The following is a 17689-nucleotide window of genomic DNA, read 5'->3' on the forward strand; positions in this document are numbered from 1 at the left end:
ATGGCTTTTTGCTACAATTTAATGTATCGATGTGAATACTAGGGGTGTACATGGTCCGGGTTGGGTCGGATTGGGGGATTTTTTTTACCCAACCCAAAAGTTCGGGTTGGTTGAATTGGTAACTCAACCCAACCCGAAATTTTTCACAACCCAACCCAACCCAACCCTCTATTTTTGGGTTGGGTTTGGGTTGAGTCTGGATTGGGTTGTTAAATTTTGTTAAGAAGTTTTATTTATCCACAATTTATAATTATAATTATTCGGATACAAACAAACATAAATCAATCTATAATTATTGACAAAAAAAAATAATAATAAAATGTAACGAGCGAAAATTATAACATATTAACATAGTTCAACATTGTTATAAAAACTAAAAACAATTAAATACAATACATTTTTTGAGAATTCGTTAAAGTAACAAAAATACAAGAATAAATAATGAAATTAAATAAACAATAATTAATTTAAATAAAAATGATTAATTTAATTGTATTTTTATAACAAAAATAAAAAATATATAAAAATATTTTAATTGAAATATGCTTATTTATTTATACGTTACCTTAAACTAATAGAAAAATAAAAATATATATAAATTAAATAAATATATATATATATATAAAAAAAGAAACTAAACAAACAAATTAAAAATAATAAAAGAAATTAAAAATAAAAACTTTTTCTAAATATATATATAAATTAAATATATATATATATATATTAAGAAACTAAACAAACCAATTAAAAATAAGAAACTAAACAAACTAAACACTAAACAAACAAATTAAAAATAATAAAAGAAATTAAAAATAAAAACAAAAACATGTATTTGGCTGGCGTCGAACTCGGGGGTGAGAGTACTTAGACTGGACTCAGTTCCACTCCGGCAAATCCATTAATATCAAAAGGTTCTTAATATATTTTATATATTTGTATTTGGATCGGGTCAACCCGAAGATTTTGCCCGTGAACCCGAAACCGAACCGTTTCAGTTTGGGTTCAGCAAAATGAACCCAACCCTACCCGAAATGCTAATCCAACCCAACCCAACCCTTATAGTTCGGGTTGGGTTGGTCCGGGTTGTCGGGTTTCCGGGTTGAATGTACACCCGTAGTGAATACAATATTTGATCCATTGTTCATATCCGAAGAGATTATTGCAAGAAGTAAGATAAAGAAAATGCAAAGAGAATTTTACATTGCATCTCTAACGACTAGCTAATTGCACATAAATTTATTTATAATGTTATTTTAGCATTTTAGATGACATCGAAAAAAGTTACGTTATTTGAAAAATGGTACGATGGACCATAAAACTATGCACAATTTCTAAAAAACTCACCTTGGTATTGGTTATTTTTCAAATCTTGCATTATGTTTGATGTTTAATCGATTCATTGGATTAGCTCTAATTAATCTAATTTGAGAGTGAATCACTTAATAAATTAGACCTAAGAGTTGTAACTAAGCTAATTAGTAGCTATTCTTCAAGCAATTCAATGCCCGATGGAAATGAGAGAAAGAAGAATACAACGCAACAAATAGAAGAACGAGTGTTATAAGAGGACATTTGACTTAGTTATAAGAGGACATTTGACTTAGTTGTACAAAAAAGATAAGTTGGGAAGAGAATGTGTAAGACAAGAGGAAGAAATAACATAGCGGAGTTAAACTCACAATTACATCATGCTGCTACGATGGTAGCAACTGGAATTTTTCTTGTCGTTCGACTTCTTCCGCTTTGTATAGTAATATCTTACATCATGAATCTAATAGCTTTTATAGGTATAATAACAATACTATTTAGAGCTACTTTAGCTCGAGCTCAAAAAGATATTAAGAAAAGTTTGGTCTATTCTACAATTTCTCAATTAGGTTATATGATGTTAGCTTTGGGTATAGGGTCTTATCGAGCTACTTTATTTCATTTGATTAATCATACTTATTCAAAAGTTTTGTTGTCATTTTCGAGTTTACCAATCATAATGGTGTATTGAGATATAATATTTGAAGTATATATTATTTATGGAATATATTTTAGATATTATATCTTAATATTCTTTTTTTATAATTTGATTTATAGTATATTTTATTTTATTCTTAATATTAAATTAGTTTATATTTTCTTTATTGGTAGTTATTAGTGGCTCGCTTGTATCCTATTTAAAATTTAAAGCTTATGAATATTAATGAGAATACACACCTTCGATTCCAATTCTATTTATATTTCTCATTCTTAACATGGCATCAAAGCACGATCTTGGTATTCTTAAATATCAAAATTTCCTCTATGGCGGAATCAGCCAAATCTACCTTCAAAGTTTCGGATGTTGATTTAACACAGTTAATATATTCAAGATAATTACATATTTACAAAATAACGTCTCAATTCATCCTATTTCATCAGATCCGGGATGTGATATGGTTCCGAAGGATAAACTGGATATGGACAGTTACAATAAGATTTCATTCTTAAACAAAAATCCATTTATTTATTTCATCTATTCCATGACCGGAGGAAAGAGTGGCTTGTGCATCTCTTTTAGACAAGTCTAGTAGCCTCTCGTAAGGAATTGTTATAGCAAGCATGAGCGAGAATGAGCAATGACTTGAGTTTCGTTCTTGAGTTCGAGCGGGGGTAGCATTCTGGTCTTAAGAAAAGCCATCCTGCCAGGAAACCCAGAAACTCAAATCGAAATCGTCGAAAGCTTTGCTTTTCGTTGAATTTAGTTGTAGCTTGCTGATATGCTTGTTCGAGAAATTCCTTACTCTCTTTGATATACGAAGACTTTATTATCGCGATTGATGATGATCTAGAAACGGGAGATATGAATGGTTGGGTCATGGAGGAAGACAGCCTCTCATGCATTACTAGAAGGAGCCAGCGCGGAGAGCGTTAAGACCTAACTCTTTCTTGCATGAAAGAAAGAAGACATGACTCTCCTTTACAGTCTCACAGCTTCTCTCCTGAACCTTCTTGAACTCTAAAGCAATTATGATCACAAGATAGCTTTTAATCTACGTTCTGACTTATTCATCACTCTGATCAGCAAGGATATTCACTTATACCAATCAAATTAAATGGAACAAATTACCAATCCTAGCATAAATCAGTTATGCATGCTCTTATTGCCAAAAAAAAAAATTGGCTTCTTTGATGACACAATTGAAGAACCATTAAGAAGCAAATTCAACCGAATTTGAACTCTGGAATTAGTGCAACAGTATGATAAAATCTTGGTTAACTCATTCAGTTGAAGCAGATATCGCTGAGGGTATTATTCACGCCAAGGCAGCTCATTAAGTATGGATTGATCTTCACGATCAATTCTCACAAAAGAATGCTCCAACAATTTTTCAGATACAAAAGTCGATAGCAATGATATCAAGGGAACCATGACACTGTCAGCATATTTCACCAAGCTCAAAGCACTCTGGGATGAATTAGAAGCATACTATGCACCATTTACCTATAATCAACGTCAAATACATGTTGATCAACGCGAAGAAGACAAGTTGATGCAACTACTCATGGGGCTCAATAAGTCTTATAAAACGGTAAGATCTAACATATTGATGATGACTCAATTACCTAATGTGAGACAAGCCTATTCATTACTTGTACAAGAAGAGATGCAGTGTCAGGTAACTTCTGAACCTACTAAGAATTTCTCGATTGCACAGCAGTGCAGAAGAAAACAACATATTCAAAATTCACGAAGGATAAGTCATGTGAACACTGCAATAAAAGTGGTCATACAATTGATGAGTGTCGAATCCTTAAGTTTCACTGTAAATTTTGTGATAAAACATACAGAAGATCAATGTCAACATAAAAATAATTCTAGAAGGGCAGTACAAATCAATCAACGCAACAATCGAGGATATCGATCATCTGCAAATATGGCTGATGTTTCTCAGTTGAATACAGAAGAACAGTCACCTAATTCCAACCCAAATTTTTCTTCTGAGCAATTACAACAGATTGTACAAGCCTTATTTGCACTCAATCATCATCCTTTTGGTAATTCTAATAATAACATCAATGTTGCAAGTTTGTTTCCAGTATCTGCATTATCTATTAACTCTACAAGTTCTAATCCATGGATTCTCGATAGTGGAGCTACGGATCATATAGTATCCAAAGCTTCTGTTATGATTGAACCAAAGGCTACCACCATATCTATGATAAATTTGCCTAATGGAGAGATAACACATGTGTCACATACTGGCAATGTCTCCTTTAATCCTAACTTTAAATTAAACAATGTTTTATGTGTGCCTTCCCTAATGTTCATCAGCAAACTTACCAATGACTTAAATGTTATGTCACCTTCTATCCTAATTCTTGTGTTATGTAGGACTTGGCTACGGGGAAGAGATTGGCTCGGGTAAACTATTCGGAGGTCTCTATCATATTTCGTCATCTCCAATCAAATATTCAGCAAATCAAGTATCTCAATCATCTGATTTGTGGCATTTACGCCTAGGTCATCCTTCTTCTTCTCGTTTTAAATTTCTACCTGATCAATTGCATCTTAATAATGCTACTCTTTCTCATTACTGTACTATTTGCCCATTAGCAAAACAAACTAGGTTGTCTTTCCCAAGAAGTTCAATAACAACCCATTCTACCTTTGATTCGTTACATTGTAAGGTTTGGGGACCATTTCAACCTATTCTGGTTTGCGTTTTTTTCTCACTGTTGTTGATGATTGTACTCTATGTACTTAGGTTTTTCTTATGCAACACAAATCAGAAGTACGTCATTTGTTAGTAAATTTTGTTAAATTCGTTCAAACTCAATTTCATACTACTATCAAGATAATTAGATCAGACAATGGGACTAAGTTCCTATCTTTGTAACCATTTTTTACTTCTTATGGCATTGAATTTCAGCGCACTTGTGTCTATACTCCACAATAAAATGGAGTCGTAGAACGTAAGCATCGTCACATCCTAAATGTAGCTAGGTCTCTTCTTTTTCAGTCACAGGTTCCACTTAATTTTTGGGGAGAATGCATTTTAACTGCTGTTTATCTTATAAATAGAACATCATCACCATTGTTATCTAACAAGACACCCTTTGAAACACTCTACAAACGACCACCTACATTTCACCATCTTAAAGTTTTTGGTTGTAAGTGTTATGCAACTGTAATACATCCTAAGCAAAAATTTGAACATCAGGCAAATCCTTGTGTTTTCATAGGATATCCTTGTGGTCACAAAAGTTACAAGGTATATGACATGCAATCTAAAAAAATCTTTATCAGTCGTGATGTTAAATTTTGTGAAGATGATTTTCCTTTTTCATGAGCTTCTCAAACTTTGACATTAGCTCCTTCAACTCCCATTTTACCACTTCATGATCCATCCTACTCAAACATCCACTCTAGTCCTCCCTTCTATTCCTTCTATTCCTTCGTCGTCTCCTCCGCCTTCTATTCCTTCTCCAAATTCATCAGTTCCAAATTCATTAGATTCACCCACTAAATCTAATCTTATCCCACCTGATACATCAGTTCTACTCCGATGTTCTACTCGTACCAAACAACCTCCAGCTTGTTATAATGATTATGAGATGTCTTCTGGAGCCAATCATTTAAACTCTAGCTCAAGTCCCAACACTAGCACCAGGTATCCCCTTCATCATTACCTTTCATTCTCTCGTTTTTCACCTACTCAACGTGCTTTTCTAGCTCTTATTACAGCCCAGACAGAACCTAAAACCTATGATGAGGCAGTTGGCGACCCATTATGGCAGCATGCTATGAATGATGAAATTGCAGCTTTGGAACGTAATCATACTTGGTCTCTCGTTCCTCTACCACCTGGCCATAAAGCTATTGGCTGCCATTGGGTGTACAAGATTAAACACATCTCTGATGGTTCTGTTGAACGTTATAAAGCTCGACTGGTAGCAAAGGGATACACTCAGGTTGAAGGCGTTGATTACAGTGAAACTTATTACACTTCGTTGCTTACTCACTATTGCACTGCTAAAAAATGGTTCACTCATCAGTTGAATGTTTAAAATGTCTTTCTCCATGGTAATCTAGACGAGGGGAGAATACAATATGTCGGCTCCATAAATCTCTTTATGGTTTAAAACAGGCTTCTCGCAATTGGTTCTCCATATTCTCTACCACTATACAAAATGCAGACTACACTCAGTCTAAAGCAGATTACTCTTTATTTACTAAGAGTAAAGGTACTTCTTTCACTGCAACTTTTATCTATGTTGATGATATTATGTTGACAGGCAATGATCTCAAAGAAATTTAACATCTCAAAACTAGTTTACTCAAGAAACTTTTTATCAAAGATTCAAGGAATTTGAAATATTTCCTAGGTATTGAATTTTCTAGGTCTAGACAAGGAATCTTTAGGTCTCAAAGGAAGTATGCTCTATTCTTCAAGACACAGATCTTACAGGAGCACGTCCAGAAAAATTTCCTATGGAGCAAAATTTGAAACTTTCTTTAACCGAAGGAGAAAAGTTGAATTGTAAATGTTTGATTATTCCACCACACCTAAATGGTGTGAAAGTTATCTTATTTATAATCAAATAAATTACAAGGATATGGAAATAGTAATAAATGGAAATAACAATAAATGGAAAGATACCTATGGAAATAAGGCAAATATTAGATATTTGCCTTATAATAAAATATCAAATATAATATATACGGAAAAGTATAATTTATTACTAAATATCCTTAACACCCCACCGCAAGCTGAGCGTCGGATTTGAACGAACGTGAACCTTGGTTCTAAAAAATTCAAAGTGGTTGAGAAACACTTTTCGTGAAGATGTCAACAACCTGGTTCAGAGGAGGCGTAGAGAAACACTTTCTTGGCCATCGAAAATTGCAGAGGGATCGTCGCTCAGCGGCGATGCTACCTTGACTTCGACGAGAATATGTCTAACCCATGAAGAGGGATTGTCACTTAGCAACGATGCTACCTTGGCTCTGGTGAGAATATGTCTAACCCCAAGAAGTAGAAGGGGAAACCTAGAGCAAGGGACAAAGACAATGTTGAAGCCGGAAGAGTCGCCACATTGGGCGAAGGAGCCAATTTTGGCAAGAAGGGCAGCCGGAAGAGTCGCCACATTGGGCGAAGGAGCCAATTTTGGCGAGAAGGGCAGCGGCAACTTGGTTGGCGAAGAGGCAAGTGCCCAGATTCGAAAGGTAAATCTCTGTAGAAGATTGATAGGTTTATGTTAGGATTTATGTGAAGGATGAAGAGAAAATTGGGAAGAAAATGAAAGAGGCTATGTTTGGAAAAAGTGAGGTTGTATGTACAAAGTATGGCAAAGGGTGATTTGGAGCTCAAAAGAAAGGAGCCAAAGAGTAATCAATCGGCTCTACCTGAGGCTGTCATGGAGATTGCACCTGCGGCATCAAAGTCAGCAGGGGTGGCGAAGAAGAATAGTAGATGATTCAGAAGCCATTGAAAAAAGGATCATGGTTGCTAAACCAGAAGGGCTCTGATACCATGTAAATGTTTGATTATTCCACCACATCTAAATGGTGTGAAAGTTATCTTATTTATAATCAAATAAATTACAAGGATTTGGAAATAGTAATAAATGGAAATAACAATAAATGGAAAGATACCTATGGTAATAAGGCAAATATTAGATATTTGCATTATAATAAAATATCAAATATAATATATACGGGAAAGTATAATTTATTACTAAATATCCTTAACATGAATGATCAAGTAAATACAGACGGTTGGTTGGCAGATTAATATATTTAACTGTTACTAGGCTTGACATAGTGTATTCAGTTCGTATGTTTAGTCAATTTATGCCTGAACCAAAAAAACCACATTGGAAGGCAGCTCTTCGAGTTCTAAGATACATCAAAGGTACTCCTGGTCAAGGACTTCTATTACCATCTGAAAATAACTTAAGATTACAAGCATATTGCGATTCAGACTGGGGTGGCTGTCGAACTTCCAGACGGTCTATTTCTGGGCTCTGCATTTTTCTTGGAAATTCAATTATTTCTTGGAAGTCTAAAAGACAAACCAATGTGTCCAGATCAGCAGAAGCCGAGTTTCGAGCTATGGAAAATACTTGTTTAAAATACATTCTCCAAGACTTGAAAGTTCCACTGTCCGAACCAACATTATTGTACTGTGATAATCAAGCAGCATTACACATAGCAGCCAAGTTTTTCATGAACGTACGAAACACATTGAAATAGATTGTCATATAGTTCGAGAAAAATTACAAGCTGGAATTATCCAATCGTGTTATGTTTCGACTAAAATGCAATTGGTAGATACTTTCACTAAAGCTTTAGGAAGACATCAATTTGATTTTTTGAAAGACAAGTTGGGTGTGATTGACATACCCTCTACAATTTGAGGGGGAGTATTGAGATATAATATTTGGAATATATATTATTTATGGAATATATTTTTGATATTATATCTTAATATTCTTTCTTTATAATTTAATTTATAGTATATTTTATTTTATTTTTGATATTTAATTAGTTTATATTTTGCTTATTCGTAGATATTAGTTGTTAGCTTGTATCCTATTTACAGCTTATGAATATCAATGAGAATACACACCTTGGATTCTAATTCTATTTCTATTTCTCATTCTTAACATGGTGAATGATATCAACGTCTGAAATCATGAAGAAGAAGAAATGAGGAGGATTATATAGAACCTTCTAAAGAATTTAAAGAAGTCATGAGAAAGAGACACGTTCCAAAATATTATTTAGAGGTTTTAAAACTAAATTACAAGTTTGAGATAGAGATAAAAAGATGTTAAATATTATCAAGAGATGAAGTACTCGATGGAGAACGCAAATGTAACTAGAAAGTGGAGAGATGGACTCTAATATAAAAAGGGAGGTTCTTTGGCTTACACTAAGTCATAACAATTCATGTCCTGACCGCTTTAGCTCTGTCTCTCGACTAATTCGACTCGAGTTTGATATTTTTAAACCCTTTCGAGAGCAGCTGATCTTTTCATCCCACCTTGGCGATTCAGAGCCAGTCGGAGAATACATGTTCTGATGGCTTCAGCTCTATCTCTCAATTGATTCGACTCGGATTTGATATTTTTGAACCCTTTTGAGGGCAGCTGATCTTGGCTCAGGTATGATACCTTCAAACTCTTTTCTACCACTTTTGACTCTTTGGGAGACATTTTTTGCAATTTAGAAGGTGTTTAATGTCGGTATAATCACTTTTTAGCTAATTTAAATTAATTTGAGCTAAGCTTAGAAATTAGGTGAAGCAATTTTCATAATAATAAATAATATTTCTATTTCGTTCCTATTTTTCCTTTTAACATGTTTATTGCATTTAGTTATTTTATTCTAAAATTTATTTTAATTTCACGTGAATAATATTCTTTAAATTTTAACTATGTTAAATTATAAAATAATTTAACTAATTAAAATTTATTTTAATTTCATTAATTTATAAATATATTATGAATAATATTTTTTAAATTTTAAGTTTTTGAGGTTACATAACAATCAATCCTAATAATATCTTTAAAAAAAATTAAATTTAATAAAATTATATAAACTTTTTCCAGAGTCCAATAAAAGAATTAATTATACAAAAGCTAAATAAAAATGTAATATATAAGAAGAAGAGAAGAAGAATAAGAAATGAAGAAGTGATAAAAATAAAAAGAAAAAAAAAATGTTTTAACTAAAGAATTTGTTATCATTTTTATTTCCGATATAATTATATATATACATACATTTATTTTATTTTTAATTTAATTTAATAATTACTTTTTATGTTATTAAAAATAATTTATAACAAAGTTAATTTTATAAAATATATATTGATAATAAATTACAAATTTTAATTAAATATTCAAGAAATAAATAAATGTTTTGATATTTTACTTTTATTATTTGGTTAAAAAAAATAAAAAATAAAAAATAAAGGGCCAAACAAACGTTCAAAAGCGGAAGAGTACCCTAAAACCCTGAGGGCCTTCTTCCCTGCTCCACTCCCCTCTGCTTCTTCTTCCTATTCCGATGGACTGAGGAACCACAATCTATGGTGAAAATGAGGCTTAAGCTTCTTGCTGGAAGAGGACTCCACTCCAACTGTTCTTTCGAGCACTCTATTTCCGGCTTAAAATCGGGTATAAACCCTCTCTCCCTCTCCCTCTTTGATGACTGAAGCTATTTCAATTTCCGGCTTTGATTTGAATGGAATTATTCGGTTTTTAGTTCATTGTCTATTAGGGCTTGATTAATCTTCATCGTTTTGCAGCGTTCACTCGGAAAGAGGTCGACAATTTTGTACCTACCCCAAATGCATGGTGGCTTGGAAGATCATATGCTGCGTCTGTTGCTTCAGATGTACCCCGTCCCGAGAAGGGTCGTAAAAAAGTCTCTAAACAAGATCGGCGAGCAATGGTCGAATCTTTTGTAGACAAGTATTTTCTTGTTTTCTCCTCATTTGAAATTCACTCTTTTACTCTTTAGTTTTAACAATAAGAGCATCTATCATGACCATTAAGAAGACTGGTATTACATTTACTACTACTGTTTACCTCAAGGAATTGACATGTGTTCCTAGAAAGATATTCATTGCTCATACTCATAATGCAACCTGAGAAAAATAACTAATAATTGATTTCCGTTTTCTTTTCAATATCATTTTCTTTTAACCTGATCACAGAATGTTCCATCTTTCCATATTGTACTTTGCTCACTGATCACATGGGAGTAATTCGATAGCTTTTGAATGTTTTAATGCATCCTCAGTTGCAAGCTTCTTTTTGCCCGTCAATTTGAAGAAATAATGTATTCATTTCTGTTTGGTTACTCTTTTTGTTGTCTGCAGGTGAGCAAGTTTTTTAATTGCATCTAATACTTTCTTGGTAATTGAATTTTGGTGGTTCAATACTTGATTATTCCTTCTGCAGGTACAAGGCATCAAATACTGGGAAATTCCCTTCGGTATCAGACACTAAGAAACAAGTAGGTGGCTCATTTTATACTATTAGGAAAATCCTTCAGGAGCTTCAAAATGAATCTACAATGACGTCCTTAATGAGTAAAAGTAAAAAGTCGTTTCGAGAAACAGAAATCAAAGGTAATGGAAGTTTAGCTCAAGATGTAAATTTTACCAGAAGTATTCTTGTTTTTTAGAAGGGTTTTAGTCTCTAAGAGTGAGAATCTCCTTTTCTTTTTTGGCTTTTTGTTTCTTGCCTTCTTTAGATCACGAGAGATGCACGCCTCCATCAGCTTACCACATTCTATTTACTTTTTTATCTCATTTTAGAGTCTTGAGTTCGATTGAAAAAGAGATGGCGAAACTCATGAGAGATTTCTTATGGGAGGGGGTGGATAGGGAAAGGTTTCACATCTGGTGAGATGAGATGGGAGGTGGTCTCTGGGCCTTTGGACCAGGAGAGTTTAGGCATTGGTAATGTTAGGACGAGAAACACAGTCTTGTTGGCTAAATAGTTATGGTGATGTTGTTTTGAACCCAATACGTTCTGGCACAGGGTTATTGTTAGCAAGTACGAGCCCCATCCCATTGAATTGACTAGTGGGGAGTTAAAAGCCATTTCCAGAAACCTGTGGAAAACAATTGCGACGGATCCTCCTTTTCTTTCTCAGTCAATTCATAATGTGGTGGGGAATGAACAAGATACTTGTTTTTGGAGGACAAGTGGTTGGGGATAGACTCATCTGCTCCTTATACCTTTGCTTATACCACTGACCTTTTTCAGGAACCATTCGGTAGTATCAATCCTTAATTAGGTAAATTTGCCAGCTTCTCCTTCCTTGTGTCTCTGGCATCCATTGCCATAGGCAAACATCGGATGTCTTGGCTATTTTATCCTCGCTTTCCTCTTTTCTCTTTAAGTCCAGGAGGGAGAATGTCTACCTTTGGACTCCTTGTCCATCCAAAGGTTTTTCTCATAGCTCATTCTTCCAGTGCTTTTCCAAGACCTCCTTGGTGGGTGATTCTATTTTCTCCTCAGGTTGGAAGCTGAAAATTTCCTAGAAGGTGAAGTTCTTCATGTGGTAGGTTTTACATGGAAGAAATAACACCTTGGATTAGATCTAGGGCAAGAGAAACAACAAAATCTTTGGAGGGCATGAGAGTGGTTGAAGAATCTTTTGCTGAATATCTAATATCATTATTTCAAGAATGTGAAAATGAGATTCCTATTCCTCCTTCCTCAGTGCTACGGAAATTTGCATCACTTTTTGAAGCTTGTGGGAGTTTGTAGACAAGATAATGACGAAGAAGGGATTTTGTTCCAAATGGAGAGCTTGGATAGGGACTTGCCTCAGGAATGTCAACTGGGAATCCAAGGGGTAGAACTTGTGCCTCTAGAGGAATTAGACAAGGTGACACCCTATCTCCGTTTATATTTCTTTTGGTGGTTGACATTTTGAGAAGGATGATCTTAAAAGGGGTGGAAGGTAATATTGTTAAGCTTTCAAGTTGGAAAGGACAAGGTTCACCTCTCATCTCTAGTTCGCTGTTGATAGTCTTCTTTTGCTATGGTAAAAAGGATTCCTTTCTCAAGCTCAATCATATTCGGGCTTTTTGTGATTATCTCGAGCCTTAAGATTAATGGAGGTAAATGACAAATTTTGGGCATTAATTGTAACTCTTTCAAGTTCGAGAGGTGATCTAGCTTTTTGGGCATTAGTTGTAACTCTTTCAAGTTCGAGAGGTGATCTGGCTTTTTGGGCATTAATTGTAACTCTTTCAAGTTCGAGAGGTGATCTGGCTTTGTGGGTTTTGATGTTGGGGTTTTCCTTTCATCCTACTTAGATTTTCCCATAGGCCACTCCCCTGGTGGTCATTTCTTTTGGGACCCTGTCATTGGGAATGTAACGGCCCATGCTCACCGCTAGCAGATATTGTCCTCTTTGGGCTTTCCCTTACGGGCTTCCCCTCAAGGTTTTTAAAACACGTCTGCTAGGGAAAGGTTTCCACACCCTTATAAAGGGTGTTTCGTTACCCTCTCCAACCAATGTGGGATATCACAATCCACCCCCTTCAGCGCCCAACATCCTTTCTGGCACACCACTTCGTGTCTACCCCTTTCGGGGAATAGCCTCCTCGCTGGCACATCGCCCGGTGTCTGGCTCTGATACCATTTTTAACAGCCCAGGCCCACCGCTAGTAGATATTGTTCTCTTGGGCTTTTCCTTTCAGGCTTCCCCTCAAGATTTTTAAAACGCGTCTGATAGGGAAGATGTTTCCCTATAAGAAATCTCTCCTAAGTTTCCACACCCTTATAAAGGGTGGTCCGTTCTCTTCTCTGTTCAGTGTGGGATATCATAGGGAAGATGAGCAAAAGGATCACTCTCTTATTCAATTGGTATTTCTACTTTATCTCTTCTTAGAGTTCCAAGTTCGATTGGAAAGGAGATCGAGAAGCTTAGGAGAGATTTCTTATGAGAGGAGCTAGAAGAAGGGAAGGGTTGCACCTGGTGCATTGGGAGGTGGTTTCTAGGCCCTTGGACTTAAGGGGGTTCAGGTATTGGTAATGTGAGAATGAGAAACACTAGCTTGCTAGCTAAATGGTTGTGGCAATTCTATCATGAAGTCGATATCTTATGGCACAAGGTTATTGTTAAGAAATACGAGTCCCACCTCTTTGAGTGGATTGGTGTGGGTTTAAAAGACACTTTCAAAAACCTGTGGAAAGTGATGGTAGCAAATATTCCTTTGCTTTCTCAATTTCTTAATAATGATTTTGAGGACGGGTGGATACCTATTGTTGGGAGGACAAGTGGTTGGGGGATCGACCCCTCTACTCCTTGTACCTTGTTTATATCCCTTATCTTCTCTGAGGAACCACTCAGTTGTTTCAATCCTTGGTCAGTCAGACTTATCATCGTCTCCTTCCTTGTGTGCTCGTTGTTCATTGACCAATAAGGAAGCATCAGACTTCTCAACTCTACTTTCGTGCTTCTCCTCTTTTCGCTTTAAACCTGGGGTAGAGATTCTTGCCTTTTGAACTTGTGTCCTTCAAAAGATTTTCTTTGTAGTTCTTCTTCCAATGATTATCCAACCCATCCTTAGTGGGGGTTCTATTCTTTTCAGTTCTTCTTGTGGCAAGGGTTGCATGGAAGAGTTAACATCAGGTCTTTAGTGGTTGGGCTACTTTGTTGTATTTTTGCAAGAAGGGAGTTGAGGACCTAGAGCATATCATGTGAAGCTGTTATTTTGCCCGTATTGTGTGGAGCAGTTTCTTTCAAGTATTCAGTTTTAGTTTTGTCACCCATCGAAGTTGCAGGAAGTTGTTAGATAAGCTTTTCCTCCACTTGCCTTTTTGTGATGAAAAGTGATTTTTGTGGCAGGTTGGGGTGTGTGCTGTACTGTGGGGGCTTTGGGGAGAGAGAAACAATAGAATCTTTAGAGGATGTGAGAGCTTGAATATCCATGTTTGGTCCCTGGTTGGATTCTCTATTTCTCTTCGGACCTTTGTTTCTTGACTCTTCGGTAACTATTTGTTGAGCGTTATTTCTCTTGCTCTTGACTGAACTGTCGTAGGCTTTTCCTTTTTGTATGTTCGTGTATTCTTCAAATTTTTTGTGATGTCCCACATTGGCTGGGGAAGAGAACAAACCACCATTTATAAGGGTGTGGAAACCTTCCCTTAGCAGACGTGTTTTAAAGCCTTGAGGGCAAGCCTGAAAAGGAAAGCCCAAAGAGGACAATATCTGCTAGCAGTGGATCTGGGATGTTACAATGGTATTAGAGCCAGACACCGGACGATGTGCCAACCTTCTCGCTGTTCCCCAAAGGGGGTAGACACGAGGCGGTGTGCCAGTAAGGACGCTGGGCCCCAAAGGGGGGTGGATTTGGGGTCGGTCCCACATCGATTGGAGGAAGGAAAGAGTACCAGCGAGGACGCTGGGCCCCGAAGGGGGGTGGATTGTGATGTCCCACATTGGTTGGGGAGGAGAACAAACCACCATTTATAAGGGTGTGGAAACCTTCCCCTAGCAGACGTGTTTTAAAGCCTTGAGGGAAAGCCCAAAGAGGACAATATCTGCTAGCGGTGCTAGCGGTGGATCTGGGAAGTTACATTTTTTCTCTATGAAAACCAAGTTCTTTTACCCAAAGGAAAAAAAAAAAAAAACTTAAATTGGAGGCTTACTGATTCTATCAAACAACCCTATGAATATTTATTTAAGAAAAAGATCATTGAGACTTGATTTTTTTTTTCTATACTTCTATTTATATATAATGTTGAATAATGGATTACATTTTTATGACTTTGATCGATGTGTATAGATATATATACACTTTTTTGTTTTTGTTTTTGTTTTTTGTGAAGTTTACATCTCATTATCTCAGAAGTTTCCTCTTCTTTTTTTTAATGCACAAGGCCACCGTTATCTTTTAATATATTGAGTGGACTGCTGCTTTGAGTTCAACAACAAGAACTATTCCCATTCAATGATCGTTCATGATGCAGAGAACCCTAATATTGTTGGCAAAGATTTGGAAGCATCGTCCGATTGGCAAAAGTCCTCTTGTGCTGAGAAGATCTTGTCTGCTAATGAGGATGTTAAGCCTGCAACTCTTGTAAGTCTTATCTTTGTCAAAACAAGTATTCGCACTGAATTTGGAGATATGAAGTTTACAGGGCTCTCTTAAGAAAGTTGTAAGCTTACGTTTTGATCTAATTAGGACCGTATAGGTGGATTCACTTCGTTACTGGTGCCACAGCATGTATAAATTTTTTTTTGCAATGGGACACCTAGATGCTATCTCGTCATTTGCATGTTGAAATTCCGTCGCTAGCCTGTTTTTGTTTTTTTCACCAAAGTGATATACTTCAAAAGATGGAAAATAAGGTTATGATTGAACATGTTACTCTATCAAAAAAAATGATTGGATTTTATTTATTTATTATGAACTCCTTTCATTGGAAGTACGAAATTACACACACATATATTAATTTATATGTTTGTAGGAATTAGTGATGAAATAAGGGAGTTACTGGATCAAATTATTTTAAGTATATTTTCTTTTGAGGTTAATCATATCAAGAAATTCTCTTTTTTGAAACAAGTATCACAGTTTTCATTTTACTTTAGTCCCGAATTATTTAGAAATGATATAAACTTTCTTTCTCACATGGCTATATAACATCAATTTTAAAGAGACTTCTATCATTCTTTATATTCGATCATAAATGTTGACACTGGTTGAGGCGGCCTTCTGTGTTATGTTTGTTAATTGATTTTTGTAATTGTACACAGGTTAGCCATTCTGGCATTCCATTGAGAACCAATCTTTTGGACGACTCCGAGGAAGTTATTTCTTCTTCTCATAAGAAACCAGATAATGATAATAAAGAGTCGGACATTTCTGAACATGTTTGTACTGATAGCCACGTAGTAAAAAATGAACGAGATGTGGTTTCTGATGTTCAGCTTGAAAGTAGTTCTTCATCGGAAGAGCTGAAGCATGAAGACCCAAATTGTAAGGAGCAACAAGTTCATAGTTCTCCTGAAATAGACAGGTTTGCAGTTAAACTATACCCTTTAGCTGCACAAGTAAAAAGAGAAATCTTTATATTTTGATGATTCATATTTTGTTTTGAATTATAATTACTTAATTATTGTTGCGTTTAAGTTACAAATTTTTGTATTTTATATGCTCGATTCACCGTCAAGTTTCCGATAATTAGAATAATAATTAATACTTGTATCTAAGAATCATGAACATGGACCTGAGAACTATTTCTAAAAAAAGGTACGGTTGTTCGTATTGGATTAGATGGGTACTCCTCAAACACCTTTTCCTTTTGGACTCCTTAAGATGTGCCAATCATGTTGCTGATCTTTTTCACCTTGGGATTCTTCACATGCCCATTTCCATGTTTTACTTCAAAGTTTTCATGGCTGCTTATTATGAAATAACTGAGATGTTCCTTCCTGCAATTCTTCTATTTTCCAGGGAGAACATTGACAATAGGACAATGGATCTGGTTCAGCCTTCAACAAGTGATTCAAAACCCTGGGGAGGACGCATTAAGTCAATTGTAGATGGTATAATCAACATATGGAGGAAACTTTAAATCCTTCGAGAAGTGTTAATCAGAGCTAGTAAATATATCGTCTTCACACCGGTTAGGAACAAAGTCTCTGATTCATGTATACATCTAGCCCTTTTTAATGGGCTGTTTATTCCCTTTTGAGTAACCTTTTGTTAATTTCTAGATTTTTACCTTATGATTATTTCGGAGTTCGAAACAGAATTTCTGGAGACTTTCTTAGTTGAAATTTGCATAGTTGGAGATGAGGAATTTGTGATGTGTAGGAGGGAAGGATTCAACTGCAATACAAACTAGAAATGATAGAACTGTGTGCTTTGAGGCAGAATCACTGAATTCAAGCTATATTGTTGTTTTCTTTTTCTTTCTAATTTGTTAGTTTAATCATCCATTTAGCTTAGAGAGGGATGGAAGAAATCATCGAGAAAACATTCAGAAATGTATGGTTTGAAGAGAGATAACTGTGTTTGGTATTTCTCGAGTAACACAACATTTAGTTGGTGGAAGTTTAAAGTTTAAGTGCGTGGTTGAAGTGTCCAACTACTAAGACTATTTTTAAATAGAGATGTTCACTTAACCTACCGGACTGACAGTCTCAAATGTTAGAGTAAAAGTTGCAAAA

The 17689-nt window shown here is 35.5% G+C and overlaps 1 protein-coding gene across 1 annotated transcript; it reads left to right on the plus strand.

Annotated features, from left to right (window-relative positions):
• The first annotated feature begins 9969 nt into the window (after positions 1-9969).
• Positions 9970-17424, plus strand: LOC111783410 (uncharacterized). Its single transcript, XM_023664334.2, has 6 exons — positions 9970-10155; positions 10287-10452; positions 10945-11114; positions 15481-15590; positions 16271-16533; positions 16971-17424. Exons 1-6 carry the CDS (start codon positions 10068-10070, stop codon positions 17089-17091), a joined length of 918 nt encoding a protein of 305 aa, XP_023520102.2. The 5' UTR covers positions 9970-10067; the 3' UTR covers positions 17092-17424.
• Positions 17425-17689: the final 265 nt, after the last annotated feature.

This window comes from Cucurbita pepo, chromosome 20, assembly GCF_057944985.1.
Source record: "Cucurbita pepo subsp. pepo isolate OVF chromosome 20, ASM5794498v1, whole genome shotgun sequence".
NCBI classification, from domain to species: domain Eukaryota; kingdom Viridiplantae; phylum Streptophyta; class Magnoliopsida; order Cucurbitales; family Cucurbitaceae; genus Cucurbita; species Cucurbita pepo.